At 42.3% G+C, this 17,998-nt stretch overlaps 2 protein-coding genes across 7 annotated transcripts in view; one reads left to right on the forward strand and one right to left on the reverse strand.

Moving 5' to 3' along the window:
* PACC1 (proton activated chloride channel 1) overlaps positions 1 to 17,998 on the forward strand; it is a 148,170-nt gene that overhangs the window by 66,099 nt on the left and 64,073 nt on the right. The window lies entirely within an intron of this gene.
* The window catches only part of PPP2R5A (protein phosphatase 2 regulatory subunit B'alpha), a 108,326-nt gene that overhangs the window by 33,418 nt on the left and 56,910 nt on the right, over positions 1 to 17,998 (reverse strand). For both annotated transcript variants that reach the window (XM_032805134.2, XM_075064340.1), the window contains one exon: positions 6,251 to 6,352. In XM_032805134.2, the coding sequence (XP_032661025.1) occupies positions 6,251 to 6,352 (102 nt within the window). The remainder of the gene's footprint in view (positions 1 to 6,250; positions 6,353 to 17,998) is intronic.

Consider the following 17,998-nt stretch of genomic DNA (forward strand, 5'->3'; position numbering starts at 1 on the left):
TTCCATTATGGTGGAATGAACAATTCTAACGAAAGAGCAGCATCCAAATCTAATGAACGACCACGTACAGGAAAAATAATGAATCAATAATTAAGTTGCCTGGCCAAAACCTGTTCATCAGGATGAGTACCTCAGTATAAGGGTGAAGAGCTGGCAACAATTTCAAACAGTATCTGTGGAATTCAGACTCTTCAACTGATTCGTTATAGACAAATATACAGCACAGAAGGACAAGTTACTCACCTAGTAAACTTGAGATTTTTTTAGATGTTTTGTCCCTATGGGTGCATCATCATAGCATGCATGCATGTCTGTGTGCTCACAACTAGAGAATGCAAAGCAGTATCTGCAGGCCTATGCAGATCAGCACCTTATGCTTCCAACCTTGGGAATATAAGCAGATGTGGAACCATCGCCACTCAGTTCCTGTTTGACTACAGCCAAGAGGAAAGGAGGGTGGGAAGTGGAGCACCCATAGAGACAAAACATCTCAAAGAACTCAAGTTACTGTAATTAATCTCTCCATGTTTTTCGAGTATGTTTCCCTATCAATGCTACATTGTAGGAGACTCCCAAGCAGTAAACTCAGTGAGAAGGTGGGTGCTAAGAAGGCAAGTCCAAGATGGTTAGGAGGACTGTGTCACCAAAGGTAGTATCTCTGGAAACAGGTAAGTTGGTGTAATGCTTGGCAAAAGTGCGAATGGAAGACCAAGTTGCAGTCCTACAGATTTCTGCTACAGGAACATCTTTCAGTAGAGATCCAGATGTAGACTGAGCCTTAGTGAAGTGTGCTATCAACTCTGAGGGGGCTACATCCCAGTAGATTCACAACAGGTTAAAAATTGGGCTGTCAATTAATCATGGTTAACTCATGCGATTAACTCAAAAAATTTAATCGCGATTAATCGCACTGTTAACAACAGAATACCAATTGAAATGTATTAAATATTTTTGGATATTTTTGTACATTTTCAAAAATATATTGATTTCTATTACAACAGAATAGGAAATGTACACTCACTTAATATTTTTTATTACAAATATTTTCACTGTAAAAATGATACACAAAAGAAACTGTATTTTTCAATTCAGCTCATACAAGTACTGTACTGCAATCTCCATTGTGAAAGTGTAACTTAAAAATGTAGATTCTTGTTACATATTTGCACTCAAAACCAAAACAATGTAAAACTTTAGAGCTAACAAGTCCACTCACTCCTACTTCTTGTTCAGCCAATAGCTAAGACAAACAAGTTGGTTTACCTTTACAGGAGATACTGCTGCCTGCTTCTTATTTACAATGTCACCTGAACGTGAGAACAGGCATACGCATGGCACTTTTGTACCAGGCACTGCAAGGTATTTACGTGCCAGATCTGCTAAAGATTCATATGTCCCTTCATGTTTCAACCACCATTCCAGAGAACATGCTTCCAAGCTGATGGTGCTCATTAAAAAAATAATGCGTTAATTAAATTTGGGACTGAACTTGTTGGGGAAGAATTGTCTGTCCTCTGCTCTGTTTTACCCACATTCTGCCATATATTTCAAGTTATAGCAGTCTCAGATGATGACCCAGCACATGTTGTTCATTTTCAGAACGCTTTCACTGCAGATTTGACAAAAACGCAAAAGGTACCAATGTGAGATTTCTAAAAACAGCTACAGCATTTGACCCAAGGTTTAAGAATCTGAAGTGCCTTCCAAAATCTGAGAGGGACGAGGTGTGCGGCATGCTTTCAGAAGTCTTAAAACAGCAACACTAAGATGCAAAAACTACAGAACATGAACCTTCAAAAAAAAGAAAATCAACCTTCTGCTGGTGGCATCTGGCTCAGATGATGTAAATGAACATGCGTTGGTCCACTCTGCTTTGGATCATTATCAAGCAGAACTCATCATCAGCATGGATGCATGTTCTCCGGAATAGTGGTTGAAACATGAGGGGACATAACGAATCTTTAGCAGATCTGGAATGTAAATATCTTGTGACGCCGGCTACAACAGTGCCATGTGAACACTTGTTCTCACTTTCAGGTGACATTGTAAACAAGAAGTGAGCAGCATTCTCTCCTGCAAACTGTAACCAAACGAGTTTGTCTGAGTGATTGACTGAAGTAGGACTGAGTGGATTTGTAGGGTCTAAAGTTTCACATTGTTTTATTTTTGAATGCGTTTTTGTTTTTTTGTTTACATAATTCTACTTTTGTAAGTTCAACTTTCATGATAAAGAGATTGCACTACAGTACTTGTATTTGAATTGAAAAAAATACTATTTCTTTTGTTTTCTACAGTACAAATATTTGTAATCAAAAATAAATATAAAGTGAGCACTGTATACTTTGTATTCTGTGTTGTAGTCGAAATCAATATATTTGAAAATGTACAAAACATCACAAAATATTTAAATAAATGGCATTCTATTATTAACAGCGTGATTAATCGCACAATTATTTTTAATCATGCTATTAATCCTGATTAATTTTTTTTAATTGCTTGACAGCCCTAGTTAAAATGCATCCTGAAACCCACTTCGACAGTCTGTGTGGAAATAGGCTGTCCCTTCACCATCTCTGCAAATCATACAAATAATCTGGACGCCCTGAATATCGTAGTCCTGTCAAGGTAGAAGGCAGGAGCCCTTCTGACATCTAGGTATGTAGGTTAGTTTCCTCTCTGGAGGCATGAGGCTCTGGGTAGAATGCTGGTATATTGATTTCTTGATTAATATGGTATTTCAAAGAGACCTCAGGGAGGAAGTAAGGATGCACACATAGTATAACTATCTTTATTGAAGGTAGTAAATGGTGGGTCTGCCATGTGAGCACCAAACTTTTCCATTTGTCTAGTCAAAATGACAGCTATAAGGAATAAGATTGTGAGAGAGAGAGAGAGAGAGAGAGAGAGAGGGAGAGAGAGGTGAAGGAGGGAACAGGTAGCCGCTAGTAAAAGGGGGGTTTCCTCAGAGTACTGAGAACCAAATTAAGGTCCCACTGGTGGGCCGGGTTCTGTACAGACAGAAGCAAGTTATACATGCCCTTGAGGAATCTGGCTGTAGTATTGTGGGCAAAAACTGAGAAGCCCTCAATGAATGAATGGAAGGCTATTATAGCAACCAAATGTACTCTGACTGAGCTCACTGATCAACCCTGAATCTTTAAATCAAACAGGTAATCTAGGATTTTAGACGGTGGAACTTCTGATGCTTAAGAAAAGTGAAGAGAACACTGGGAATGGATGTTGTAAGGTAAGTTTTGCAAAACTAAAGTTTCCTGCTAGATAGGAGAACTGACTGGACTTCTCTTAACAGCTTAGCCCCAGGCTCAAGAACCATCCTCTCAGGTTCAGGGAGGAGGGATTTTGACGGATATGGGTCACGGAATTCCGTGACAAGAGATCCTTCCGGAGAGAGGAAGACAGAGAGGCCACAGATAGACGAAGGAGGTTAGAGTACCACACTTGTCTTAGATAGGGCGGCACTATGAGGATAGCTCTTGCTCTTTCCTGTTGCAGTTTGAGTAATGTCTTGAGAATGAGGGGTAGCAATGGGTAAGCATACAGCAGGATACAGGACCATAGTATTATCAGGAGATCTCCCAATGAATTGCAGCCATGTGCTCCCTAGGAGCAGAAAAGATGACATTTCATGTTCTTTGGGGTGACCAAAAGGTCTGCTTCTGGGAGATCCCAGGTCTAGCAGATGCTGTGAAAGACAGAATAATTGAACTCCCATTCATGGTCGTGAAGGAATTTTCTGCTCAGGAAATCTGCAATTGTATTCTGTAGGCCTGAAAGATAAAATGCTGAGATTTCCATCTGATGGGAAATGCATCAGTTCCACAGTTTTAGTGTATCTGCGAGTAAGGACTTGGCTTTTGGCTTCACCCTGGTGGTTGCTAATTATATTGCTTCCTTGTTGTCCAGCATTATTCTGATGAACTGGCCCTGTATGGTGAGTAGGAAGTGCTGATAAGCATACTGAACAGGATACTGAGGTGGCACAAGACCTCTGGTGTAGACCGCTTGCCATGGGGTGTGGCTTCTTGGAGGTGAGCTCCTCCTGCATCTCAAAAGGGCAGAGATATTTAGCTATTGGGAGGATTTTTGAGGGTGGAGGGGTCTGATGAAGGGGTTCCTATAGAGACCTTCAGTGGGTCCTTCCACTTTCTGAGAGAGACCAAAACTTTGAGGTACTGTGATGAGTTTGGAGTCACTGTTTGGGATGTACACAGCGTTAAGCCACATGAAGGCACGTGAGGTGCAATCTCATTTGAGGCGTGACGAACGTGGAGGCCAACATGTGGTCCGAGTTGTAGGCAGGTTCTTGCAGTTTGCAGGCTGTGCTGTATTGCTGAGATAAGACTAGACAGAATAGAAAATCTCTTTGGAGAGATAGGCAGTAAGGAATTCTACAGTGGCTCTGAAAAAGTCTACTCTTTGGACTGGGGTCAATGCAGACTTATGCTGATTGATACAAAGGCCCAGAGACTGAAATAGGGTTGGAGCCTTAGAAGTTGCCAACTGGACCACTAGAGCCGATTGACCCCTGAGGAGCCAAATGTCCAGGTATGGGAATACTGCTAAGCCCCACTGATGTAAATGAGCCCCCTTCTAAACAAAACAGGAGTGAAGAAATAAAATAACTGAACTAAAGAAAAAAAAAAAGAAAAGAAAATGTCTATGGTTAAGAAAAAAGTGGGAAGCTGAGAGCAGTGGACATGCAACTGCTCTGTCTCAAGCCAGAGGTGGTTGAGAAGGTGGTGAGTGGCAGCAGCTTCATGACTGTTTATATGTCCTTATTTGGAAGCACAAGGTGCTGCTCTGCACAGATCCACAGACACTGCTTTGCAGGCTCTGGCAGAGAGCACACAGGCGCGCGTACACACACACACACAAATCATAGGGTGGAGCACCCACAGAAACATATACTCTAAGAAGAGCTGAGCATGTCAAGAGAACCATATCACTTCTACAGGGAGAGGTAGATGTCTGTCTTATGCCTGCAAGTGAACTTCACATGTATTTCTCAGTTCTTACTCCTGATCGATGAAAGTCCTTTGATATAGCTGATCTATGTGTTGACTGTACGTAGCAGCATTCTGCTCTAATCTCCTTCCTTTCATCAAGCCTCTGACCCATTGCAATTATAGCTATTTCTCATGCAGGTAAAATTCAAAGACATTTTCCTTTCCTTCAGGGGGTTAATCGCTGTTAGGAACTTAGGCTGAATGGTCAGTCTTCAGGGAAATTTGTATCTTTAACTTGACTAAGCGTCCAAATACTGCCTTGAACAGGTACTTTTTGTAGGGAATATTTATGGCACCATTTTCTGTTATTTAACTAATGTAGCACAATTGTTGGATTATATAGTCAAAAAGTGGCATTTGAAATCACCAAATGATATGTAGTGATGTGCACCAAGTAGTATAATTATCTGCTCCCTATTGATTTACTGCAAGAGGATACCTCCCACAAGCCCAGGCTTTAAATACTAGATACTTAATTGCTGAAGCTACTGTATGGTCACTACATGCGATCAAAACCCTTCTGACTACAACCTATGTTTGTTTGTTCAAATAAACAGTTATGTGAAAGAAAACGGTACCACAAATCAATCCTGATAAATAGAGCACTGCTACAAAGTCACAAGGTTGGTACAGGAGTGAAACAATGAAATAACTCGCCAGCTGTTATCCAACTACAATGCCTGTATTGTAGGCTTTTTTTTGGGGTGTGGGAGGGGGTGGGGGGGGGGCGGGTAGAAACAAGAAGAAAATTTTTTTTTTAAGCAAGACAAGTGACTCTATTGCTCCTTTTCCTTTACTGTCAAAAGGAAAACTAATTTGTTGATATACATCTGTACTTTAGTTAAACTATACAGAAAACCCGCTATTAGGTATACAGAATATGCAATATTTGAATATGATTGTGATAAAAGTGAAGCCAAAATACTGCTATACTGTATTTGCATGAAACACATGCACCAGGTTTTCAGCTATGACAGGATAATAAAAATATAGGGGCTTGGTTTCAAGAATCAAAACACACCTAACTCCTTTCTGAGGGGCTCGTGTGCAAGTTGGCAGAAAGATGCATTTAAAACTTTTTCAAAAAATAATCCAAACGTTTCTAAATTTAGAAGGGAAAATGATAAAAAGATGCAATAAATTGTTCTTTTCAAGAAATATCCATAGGAATATATCACCATTTAGTTTCTATATTTCAAATGGTTGAAAAAGTAATCCCATACCTGTATGTGAGGCCAGGAGGCTTCAAGAGTAGGTTCATCTTCTTCTGGATCAAAATCTGGATTATCACTTGGTGGAAGTGTTCTGAAAATATTAGAACTAATCTGCAAAGAAAAAAGTTCATTACCTGTAGTGTTGCTCATCAGATTTCAAAAGCCCAAAACTAAACAATTGCCTTTATCTAATATCAAGATGAACTGAAACAAGAATGTTTTTAAACAACTGTTTTGCCCTGTTCTTTTCACCTTTGCATTATTATCAGTCCCAAATATTCAAAAGTCATGAGTCAGGCCCCAGAAAAATCACAAGACTCTTTAAAAATTAGGTTAATTTTGTCTTCAGGTTTTCTGTTTTCTGGGCATTTAGGCTGCATTTTCAAGCTGTTATTTGCAAACACGAGATCTAGAAACTTTTCTTCTTAATGAAAAGCTGAAATTTTCACATAATTACATGACTGCAAGAACCTGAGCTTTCAGTAAAACACCAAACATACATGACTTGCAATAAAAATTGTGAGTTAGCAGCACTACATTTGAATGTAAGGAAGACCCTTCCACAAATATTTCTATTTGTTATTACATTAGAAATATCAGATCCTCACTGTCTCTTTGCTTGAAGATCTTACGAAGTTTGAATGCTAAAAATTAGGTTACACATAGCTGTAAGTCTTAGTTTTAGGACAGACTACAATTTAGAAAAATAATGCAGTTTTACAAGCACATTTTCAGATCTAAGCCAGTCATCTTACAGAAGGGATAGTGCAAGAACCTTTTCAGAAACGCAAAGAGTCTTGAAATTTTCCCAAGCACATTGAAGTTTAGACAAGAGAACAAAAATGTTTCGGTGGTCAAAAAGGAAACAGATATCATCTTTGTTTTCCTGAGGGAATCTGCTTCACGCTGTTCATGTTAAATAGTATTTTTGAAAATCTGCTAGAGAATCCCCAAGTTGATTTTGTATTTTGCCCTTTCCATTATTGCTTCAAAAAACATTTGGCTCAATTTTTCCAGGTATAACTTTCAAATTTCTTTAGCCTATTGGTTCCACAAAAAGAGAGATTTTCAAAAGGGACAAATGGCAGTCAGGCACCAAAAGCTGCCACTTGTGCCTTTGAAAAAGTGCCCAGAGTGATCAGACAGATTAATCTCTACAGTTGAACACCATGCCAAAATCAAATTCCCCCTCTTTTCAGTGACCCTTCTTCCAAGGCATGACTGGGGAACGAGCAAATTCTCTTTTAGAAATTGGAGTTATATAACTCATTACAGATTCTTACCCAGAAAAAAGATTTATAATACATTGGAAATTTTAAAAAAATTGCAGAAAGTTGGAGGAAAATGATGTCCAAATTTGATTTCACTACTTTTAATGCTGAAAAAAATCTCAAAGATTAGTTAGTACATGAGAACTACTCTTAGGCATATTATCCAAACCCTAAATTCTCATGCTTGGTTCAGGGTCCACAATAGCATTTAACTTCAAAAAGGGGAACTACATAAAAACGAGGAAGCTAACTGAACAGAAATTAAAAGGAATAGTCACAGGAGTGAAATGCCTGCAAGCTGCATGGAAACTATTTAAAAACACCATAAGAAAGGCTCAAACTAAACGTATACCCCAAATTTAAAAAAAAACAAAAACAAAATAGAGAGAACCAAAAATGTGTCACCATAGCATAATCTGCCAGTAGAATATATTTTCCTTGTCTGCAAAGTGGAGAGCTATAAGATAAGTTTGCTGTACTATGCACCTTTCCCACAGTCTCTTTGTATCCTCACCGAAGTACGTTCATGTAAAATACTGCTGTGATGTTACTGATAGCTACCTGAAACACTCTCCATGTCGAGAGAGAAAGGACTTGAGATATCAATATATTGGTCTTAATTCTAGAACATGGATATGGATTTTTCCTCCCAGAAATTCCACTGACCATGAATGATCAAATTCTTGTAATGAGTTCTCCAGCCAAAATTGGAAGCATCCGAGATGACTGTGACCAATGGAGCCAGGGAATTCATGCTGAAATGTCTTAAAATAAATTGAATTCAAATCTATCATGTCTTGCTAGCCAGTATTGTAGAGGCCTCACCTTTAGACATGCATATGGAGATATGTACATCAAGGTCATAAGGCCCATCAGCTTGAAGAACATCACTGTTTAAAATGAGTTCTCCTGAGTATTACTATTACTCTAACCATCTTTCTTCTGGAAGAAAAAAAAGCTGCCCCAATAAAATTATCATCTGGGTTATAGCTGCTTATGACATCTTCCAATATATCTTGAACTCTGGTGTTTGGAAATGTGTTGTCTGTATCATAGTTTTTGCTTGATTCTCCGAGGAGAACCCCTCAGTCAATCATCCATTCAAATAAGGGTAGACATGAATACTTTGACATCTCCTACGTGCTGCTGCAAGGTACTTTATGAATACTCAAGATGCTTTAGATAGGCAAAAGGGAAGCCACTTTGTAATGATCTCCTCTATCTTAGTCACAACAGTAATTAACCTTTTCAATAAGAAAGTCTGAGATGTGAACATATGTATCCTGCAAATCAAATGTCTCAAACCAGTGCTCTGTAGATAAGACAGATATGAGACAGACTAGGGTAAGCATGTGGAATGTGAGCTAATGAGTAAATTGAGCTTGTCTGAATGTTCAGAATGGGTTGGAAGCCTCTATCTCAGGGGACAGAAATTATCTGAAAAAAATTCATTCCTCTGAAATTCCTTAGGATATTTCTTCTATGGCACTTGACCCAAGCAGCAAAACTTTTGATCACAGTAAATTCTCATGAAGAGGATCCCTGAAGAGAGATAAGGAATGAACAAGGGGTGAAGGAGAAAAAGATGGTGTTTAATTGAATGGAGCAGCACTACTGGATGATCTCCAAGATCACTGGATGTGGTGATAGTCATCTAAGAAAGTTTCCAGATTTTAAGAGGAGACAGACAGGTTTAAAACTGGCCTGGGATTCTCGTTCATCTTGTCAAACCCGAGGCTAGTGCAGAGGAAGATTATGCAGCAAATCTCCCTTTAGCTTGTTGTTTGTAGGGTCTGCATGTCTGCTGATGCTGAACATGAGCATCTTACAATTGTTTCTTTTTAAACGAACAGGTAATAGACAGACAGTTATCTCAAATCTTTTCCTAGTCATCTGAGAAATCCTATAGATCTTGCAATAGGCCTGATGTCTTTTTCAGTTTCTCTAGAACTTCATCTGATCTACAGCTGAACAGTTAGACACCATTAAATGCTGTCAAGTATCACAGGGGTAGCTGTGTTAGTCTGTATCCACAAAAACATCTGAAGAAGTGTTTTTTCACCCATGAAGGCTTATGCCCAAATAAATCTGTTACTCTTTAAGGTGCCCCCTGACTCCTCATTTTTACCATTAAATGGAGATCTATTTGGGGTTCTTGTTTTTGGAGCAACTGCAGAAGTATTCACAAACATAGCAAGGAGAAGCCCCTCAAAGTAATTGTGAATGGTGCATCAAAAGTAATATGTGCTAAGCAAGTAATTGACCTTTGATAAGGGCTTTGGCCAGTTTTCTCTGGTCTTCCAGCAGTGACTTGGTAAAACAGTACTATTTCCTCCTATTGGTAATATTGATATCTGGACACTACCGCTTCATGGTTTGCCACTCTAATAGTGCCTGGTGTGGCATAGAACACTTTTCTACACAGAGTATCTACCACCTTCTTACTCTGTCTGAAAAGGTAGAGTGGACTCAACTCCCTTTTGCTCTTAGAATGCCAGTTGCCACTACCAAGTAATTTGAAGCTGAGTAGGTCTGGAAGAACAAGAAGCCCTGAAGATGCAAATGTGTCTGATTTCTTAGATGATGGATTTGACCAGGTTTATTTAGGTATACTTTGTGTCAAGAAGCAGTAAGGTATCTTACTTCTGGAAGGCGAACCCAGAACATCCAGAAGCAAGTGTGTCATTTTCTCTGATGTTACTGAAGGGATCTTTAAGTTACTAGTTATCATTTCTAAGCTTTCCAGGAAAGGGAGATGATGCACCCCCACATATTTGAAGACGTTTTTATCATCAAGATCTGTATCGATTTACAGATGTTTGACAGACACCTCTAGTTCTTTAGATAGAGTACCTGGGACAAGTAAAAGGAGAGACTGTTTTCTTTGTACGAGCAAGAGTGACTGATCCGGGCAGGACAATTCTGGGGAGGGCCATTTTCCTTGAACCACTTTTGGGAGTAGGCTCCCTTTCTTCAGATCTTCTAAATTCAGGGGAACACACAGGGAAAGGCCAATATGGCCACAATAGCTATGACGACATCCCCTCAGACTTGCCAGTATTCAGAAGGGAATTCCTTAATATACTCCACATGGGAAGGAGGGTAATCTCACAGTCAGAAGAGAGTGCCTTGATAACACTCATAACACCATCTAGTTTCCCTGATCTACTCCCTGGAAAGGGAACAGTACCTACTACCCTGCTTTAACTGCTAGTTCACTCTCCTTCCTACAATGTGGTGCATATTAATAAAGATGTTAAAAGTGAGGGGTGTAAGAGAAGCTCAAATGGACAGTCAATTCAGCTATCAAGAAAAAGTTTCTATAGCATCATTAATATCTTTATGAGACAGTGGGAAAAAAAAGAGAAAGCTCATTTACTAGCAATATATGGTTCAAACAAAATGAAACTATGAACAATTTTAAACAGCCTCCAAAATCCACTTGTCCATTGCAGTCTTTTTCCATTATTAAATAAAGTATTGAAGACTTCTTTCCCAAACTGAGTTCTTCAGGCAGGCAAGTTGTAAGTTATTATTGTAGGAAGGAAAAATACGGCTTGTTGGCATTTTCCCGCTGAATATTCTCTTTACCAAATCCATTGCCATTCCATTTTTTTGGGTTTACTCCCCCTTCTAAGGTCTCAGAGCTTGGGTTCCAGTCTGAGCCTAAACATCTACACTGCAAATTTTACAGCCATGCAGCCTGAGCCCCATGAACCCAAGTTAGCTGACCTGGGCCAGCCGCAGGTGTTTAATTCCTGTGTAGACATACCCTAAGGGAGCACTTAGCAAAAGAGGACATTACTCACCTGGTGCAGCAACAGTGGTTCTTTGAGAGGTTTGTCCCTGGGGGTGCTCCACTGTAGATATATCTGCATTCCTGCATCTCTAATCGGAGATTTTTGGTAGCAGCATCCATTGAGCCCGCACACGTGCTTTCCCTCGCTTGTGGTCTGCTTCAAAGCTATCTAGCACTGCGTGGGCGAACTCCCCTCAATTCCTTCTCTACTACAGACCCGTTATGGAGAACTCTGAAGAAGAGGAGAGGCGGGGAGGTTGTGGAACACCCATAGGGACACACATCTCAAAGAATCATTGTTACTGTACAAAGTGTACAACTTCATCTTCTTCGAGTAGTATCCCTATGTGTGCTCCACTTTAGGTGACTCCCGAGGAGTACCCACCACTGGAGGCTGGGACTTTGGAATGAAGTCTGTTACTGCAGAGAGTATTGTGGAGCCAAAGATGGCATCAGAGGCTGAATTTCCAGGCATTGCATAATGTTCTGCGAAAGTGTGGGCAGAGGCCCAAGTTGCTGCTCTGCAGATTTTCAAGATAGGGACATCTGGAAGGAATGTGATCAAGGTAGAAATTGACCTTGTGGAGTGCATGAGGACTCTGGATGGAAGCAGCAAGTTTCACTCTTGATAACAGCAATTAAAGCAACCAGACACCCATTTGGATAGTCTCTGAGCCGATATTGTGGAGCATCCGGATTTTTCCATGAGCGAAAGGAATAGTTATGGGGACTTAGTTCTGTCCAAGTAGAATGCTAGTGCTCTAACATCTAGAATATGCAGAATCGCCTCCCTGATGTTACAATGTGAATTCGGGGAAAAAACAGGAAGATGGATCTATTGATACATATGAAAAGCAGAGGCAACTTTAGGGAGAAACTTGGGATGCAGCCTCAGAGTACTGTCTCTTCAAAAAAGACTGGGCATGTTGGGTGTGCCATCAGGACAGTTATTTCTCTTATGTGCCGAGGTGAGGTGATGGCAATTTGAAATGGACAGGTATAGGAGAGAGCAAGTTGCCATGGGCTCAAAGGGAGGTCTAGTAAAAACTCTGAGGACTAGGTTAAGATCCCAGGCTGGAGCAGGTGGTCTCAAATGCAGGAGGAGATTCTGAATACCCTTAAGGTGACCACACACAGAATATCCATCTAACTGGCAGTGGAAAGCTGTTTTCGCCACAAGATGTACCTTAAGGGAACTAAGAGTTTTGATCTCTTGAGGTCTAAAATGTAGTGTAAAATCAGAGGGAGGGAAGATGAGTTTGGGTCTATGTGCTTAGAATGACAACAAACTTGGAATGGTTTCCATTTTGTGGATAAGTAAACTGAGTGGTCAACTTTTGGCTGTGTAGCAACACATCTTTCACCTTGTCAGGGCATTCTACCTCTAAACCTTGGAACCAAGAAGGAGCTACACCTGGAGGTGGAGTACCTGGGGTGAAGGATCAGCCCGTTGTTTTGAGAGAGCAGGTGAGGAATGGGCCGAAGAGAAACTGGAGGACATACTGCCATCTGTGTCAGGTAAGGGAATCAGACTTGTCTTGGCCAGGAGGTGGCAATCAGAATAACTCTTGCTTTGTCTAGCTGAATTTTCAACAGGACCTTGGATAGAAGAGGAAAGGCATACAAGAGGTCCCTGTCCCACAGGAGGATGAGGGCATCTCGCAGTGAATGTTTCTCTGGAGCTGTAATGAGGACATTTCTTATTCTGGTAAGTAGCGAAGAGATCCGTACTCAGGGTTCCTCAAAGGGCGAATATATCGAAGAGTTAAGTTCCCATTCATGGTCATGAGAAAAATTCCGACAGACTATCAGCTGTCGTATTCTGTATCCCTGGCAGACAGATAACTGAGATAAGCACATTGTGACAGATGCATCAGTTCCAAAGTTTGAGTGCTGCTGTGCAGCAGGAGGAAAATCTGGCACCGCCCTGGCGATTTGTGTAAAACATAAAGGTCATATTGTCTGTCATGACCTTTGTGTGAATGTTCTTGCTGAAAGGCAGAAAGTGTGCACAGGCGTTCCTGACAGCCCTTAGCTCCAAAAGATTGACATAGAGGGTCATTTCAGTGGAAGGCCACTTGCCCAGAACCTTGTGGTTGTGTCAGCGAGCTCCCCAGCCTCTTAAGGAGGCATCCGTCCCATTTGAGGAGAAAGGCATCTGTTAGGGTCAGTGTCGGTGGCAGCTGCATGAATGGAACACCTGCTTGGACACTGGATGGCTCTTTTCACCAATCCAGGAAGTGCTTTACTGCAAAGGGCAGCGATAGCAGTTTGGTTAGTCTGTCCCTATTCAGGGAATACATAGAAGTGAGATGCATTTGAAGACACCTCATGAACATCCAGGCATTTGGGGTGACAAAGATGTATGATGCCATATGACCTAACAGCTGCAGGAAATTCCTGGCCCACGTTTGGGGCTGGTCTGAATTGTCTCTAGGAGACTTGTAAGGGTGGTGAATCTGTGTAGTGGGAGGAACGCTCTCACTTATATTGCATCGAGGTTGGCGCTGATGAACTCCAGTCACTGTACCGGGGTTAGTGCACCGCTATGATGGAGAGACCCTTGGAGAATACCCTGGGTGAGGCAGTCTGTACTGATAATGGTCCTGTACAAAGGTAAACCATAGTAATTTCTGGTACGACAGTGGTATCAAGATATGGAAGAAGGTATCTTGTAGGTCGAGGCCTGGAAATCAATCTCCTTGCTCTAGAGCTGGAATAATGGCTATTAGCATGACCATCTTGAACTTCTAAGGGCATTAAACATATATGCGAAGGTGCAGATCTGGAATGGGCCTCCAATCTCCCTTCACCTTGGAGATCAGGAAATAATACAGTAAGTCCTTGCTTAACGTTGTAGTTATGTTCCTGAAAAATGCTACTTTAAGCGAAATGTTAAGTGAATCCAATTTCCCCATAAGAATTAATGTAAATAGGGGAGGTTAGGTTCCAGGGCATTTTTTTTCCACCAAACAAGACAGACAGACCGACACATACACACACACAGTATAAGATTTAAACAACTTAATACTGTACACAGTAATGACGACTGTGAAGCTTGGTTGTGGTGGCGGAATCAGAGGGTGGGATATTTCCCAGGGAATGCCTTACTGCTAAATGATGAACTAGCACTCAGCCTGAGCCCTCATGGAATAACACATTGTTAATGTAGCCTCACAGTCTACAAGGCAGCACAAATGGAGGGAGGAGACACAGCATGGCAGAGAGAGAGAGAGAGACACACACACACACACACACACACCCCCCGTGTGTGTGAGTGGACAGAGAGCGAGAGAGTGACCCATGCATTGCCCCTTTTAAAGTACACTGTCTCAAGTTGAGACAGCAGCTGCTGCCAGCAAGCTCCCTCCATCCTGAGCCCTGTCGTGTCCCCGCCACACTCTGTGGTGATGGGGTGCAGGAGTAGCAGGAGAGGGACACCCTGACATTAGCACCCCTCTCCCCCACCACTCTTGCACAGCAAGCAGGAGGCTCCCAGGAGCAGCTCCAAGGCAGAGGGCAGGAGCAGCAAATGACAGTGGGAGGAGGGACAGCTGAACTGCCCGGCAACTGATAGCCTGCTGGGCGGCTGCTGCACAGGAAACTTAGGGGAGCTGCGAGTCCACTGCGGTTCCAAGCCCCCACCAGCTAGCTTCAATGGACTACTCTTTCTGTAAGCAGTGGACAAAGCAGGCAGCTGCCAAACAATGTTATAAGGGAGCATTGCGCAACTATAAATGAGCACGTTCTCTAATTGATCAACAATGTAACAACAAAACGAGATGACATTAAGTGCAGATTTACTGTAGGAGTAAAACCCGTTGCTCCTGAGTTGTGCTGGGACTGGTTCTATGCCCATAGGCATAACAAATTATCCATTTTCTGATGAAGTAGGTTCTCGTGAGAAGGGTCCGGAAGAGGGACGGGAAGGAGGGTAAGGATGGGGGATGTACATGAATTAAATGACGTAACCCTTCGAAATAATCTCCAGGACCCATCTGTCAGAGGTGATGTTCTCCCAACTGCCGTGAAAGAGGACCAGGCAACTGGCTGAAGGGGCATGACAAGTGTGTAGATGGCAGCTGATGTTGCAAGGTATAATTGTTCAGGCCCTCGACCAATTTGCCAAAAGTGCTTAGAGGATGCGATCTAAGAGGTCATTGATTGGAGTGCTGATTGTTTCTGCTTTTGAGCCCTGGTCCTCTTATGCTTCGGCTCATAACAGCACTGGGATGGTGGGTATTAAGGAGGTTGTGACCTGTGCTGTGGCTGAAAGTTATATCTCTTCTCTTCTGTCCCGCAGTGTAGATTCCCAGGGAGCCTAATGTGGCCCAGGAATCCTTCAAGGTGTAGCGAGAAGAATCTGTATTCTTCACAAAGAGCTTGGGCCCTTCAAACTGAAGATCTTCTGAAGTTTTTGGGCAACCCAGAAAGGTGTAGCCAAGAAGCCTGCCCAGTTACCACTATTATGGAGACCAGGTGGGCCACTGAATTGGCTACGTCCAGTGGCCTGAAAACTTCTCCTTTTGCATCTTCAGTAAATGTTCCAGAAATGCACTGAGTTTCCCATAATTAATCAAGTCTTATTTGGCCACGACAACTGGTAATTCAAGACTTTAAATAGTAACATCACCGACATATACGCCATCCTCTCAATCCCAATTGTATGGAGTCAGCTTTGCATGATGCTGCTTGCCTTGTGCATTAACTGCATCCGCTACAATGGAGCTGGATTGCAGATATTGAAACAAGAAGTCTGCCTCTGGGAGGGATGTAGTATTTTTTGTTGGCTCTCTTGCTGGTTGGTGCAATGGAGGCTGGTGTCTGCTAGATGACTTTGGTAGGATCTGGAATCGACTTATTAATTGGGAGGGCAATTCTGGATGAGGAGGAGGTGTGCAGAATATCCACCAGCTTGTGATGTGTATCTGCCACCTCTTGTAAGGGAATCTGCAGATCATCTGCCACCCTCTTGGTAATTTTAAGAACTTTCTGGATCTTATCGCCTAGTGATGGGGGTGAGGGGCATTACAGCCTCATCTGGTGGACACGAGAAGTTTGCTTGAAGGGTAGCTTCCCCTTCAAGACCTTCTTCCTGTTCTGCAAAAGCTTCTTCCTCACCTGGCTCAGAAGCTCTGGACATCCAAACTGTAGGAGACCATTGATGGACTTTCTCTGAGAGAGACTGGACAGCTGCAACGTGTGGGATGTGCATGTCGCCCAAGAATCCCAAATAAGACTATTGCACGGGCGGGGCGGGGGGACGACACAGGACAGGTACAATAACTCCTCACTTAGCATTGTAGTTATGATCCTGAAAAATGCAACTTTAAGCAAAACAATGTTAAACGAATCCAATTGCCCCGTAAGAATTAATGTAAATGAGGGGGTTAGGTTCCAGGGAATTTTTTTCACCAGGCAAAAGACTATATACACAATTACACACACACACAGTTTTAAACAAACAATTTAATACTGGAACACAGCAATGACGACTGTGAAGCTTGGCTGAGGTGGAGCAGTCAGAGGGTGGGATATTTCCCAGGGAATGCCTTGCTGCTAAATGATGAACTAGCAATTGGCTGAGCCCTCAAGGGTTAACTCTCACATTCTATAAGGCAGCAGGAATAGAAGGAGAGGAGACAGCACCACAGACAAAGACACACACCATGTGAAAGAGAGATGTGCGAAAGAGAGATGTGCATTTTCTCTTTAAGTACAGCTGATCCTACTCTTAACTACACTGCCTTGTTAATTAGATCAGCTTGCTGAGACTGCAACTGCTGCCAGCAAGCTCCCTCCATCCTGAGCCCTGTCATGTGTCCCCCCTGCTCTATGGAAGATGGGGTAAGCAGGGTGCAGGAGTATGGGGGCAACAGACACCCTGACAGCCCCTCTCTTCCTCCCCTCCCCCCAGCACAGCAAGCACGAGTCTCGGGGAGCAGCTCCAAGGCAGTGGACAAAGCAGGCGGCTGCCAAATGACAATAGAAGTGAGCATTGCACAACTTTAAATGAGCCTGTTCCCTAATTGATCAGCAACATAACAAAAAAACGTTAACCGGGACGACTTTAAGTGAGGAGTTACTGTACACCTACAGTGGAACATCCATAGAGACACTACGCAAAGAAGAAGCCCGAGTCCCCACCTCTGTGAAAAGAGACAAAAAGGAGAAGCTGAGAACCAACACTGCCGTAGCCCCCGAGGACCATATGCCAGTTAAGCATGAACAGAGCATAGTTGATCCAACCCTCTTCTTTCCCATACCCAACATGCCCCTTACTCCACAAGAATGTCATTTGTGTCATGGCCTGGAGGAAAGGTGATATAGGAACTGGCTACATAGTTTCCACCCACTGAGGACTATCCCATGCTGACTGAATCCTCTACAGGGAACTGTAGGTGGCTTCCACTCCTATTGCATCACCTAAGCAGTGCAATGGTGAGCAAGACACAAGCCAGGTCTACACTGCGACTTTAAATCGGTTTAATGGCCGATATACCGATTTAACGCTGTATCCATTCACACGACGTCGTCATTAATATCGAGTTAACCGCCTCCTTAAATCGATTTCAGAACTCCTCCCAAACGAGAGGAGTAGCGCTAAATTCGATAGTGATAACTCGGATTAGGGTTCGTGTGGACGGAAATCGACGTTATTGGCCTCCGGGCGGCATCCCAGAGTGC

The sequence above is a fragment of the Chelonoidis abingdonii genome, chromosome 3, assembly GCF_003597395.2.
Source record: "Chelonoidis abingdonii isolate Lonesome George chromosome 3, CheloAbing_2.0, whole genome shotgun sequence".
NCBI lineage: Eukaryota > Metazoa > Chordata > Testudines > Testudinidae > Chelonoidis > Chelonoidis abingdonii.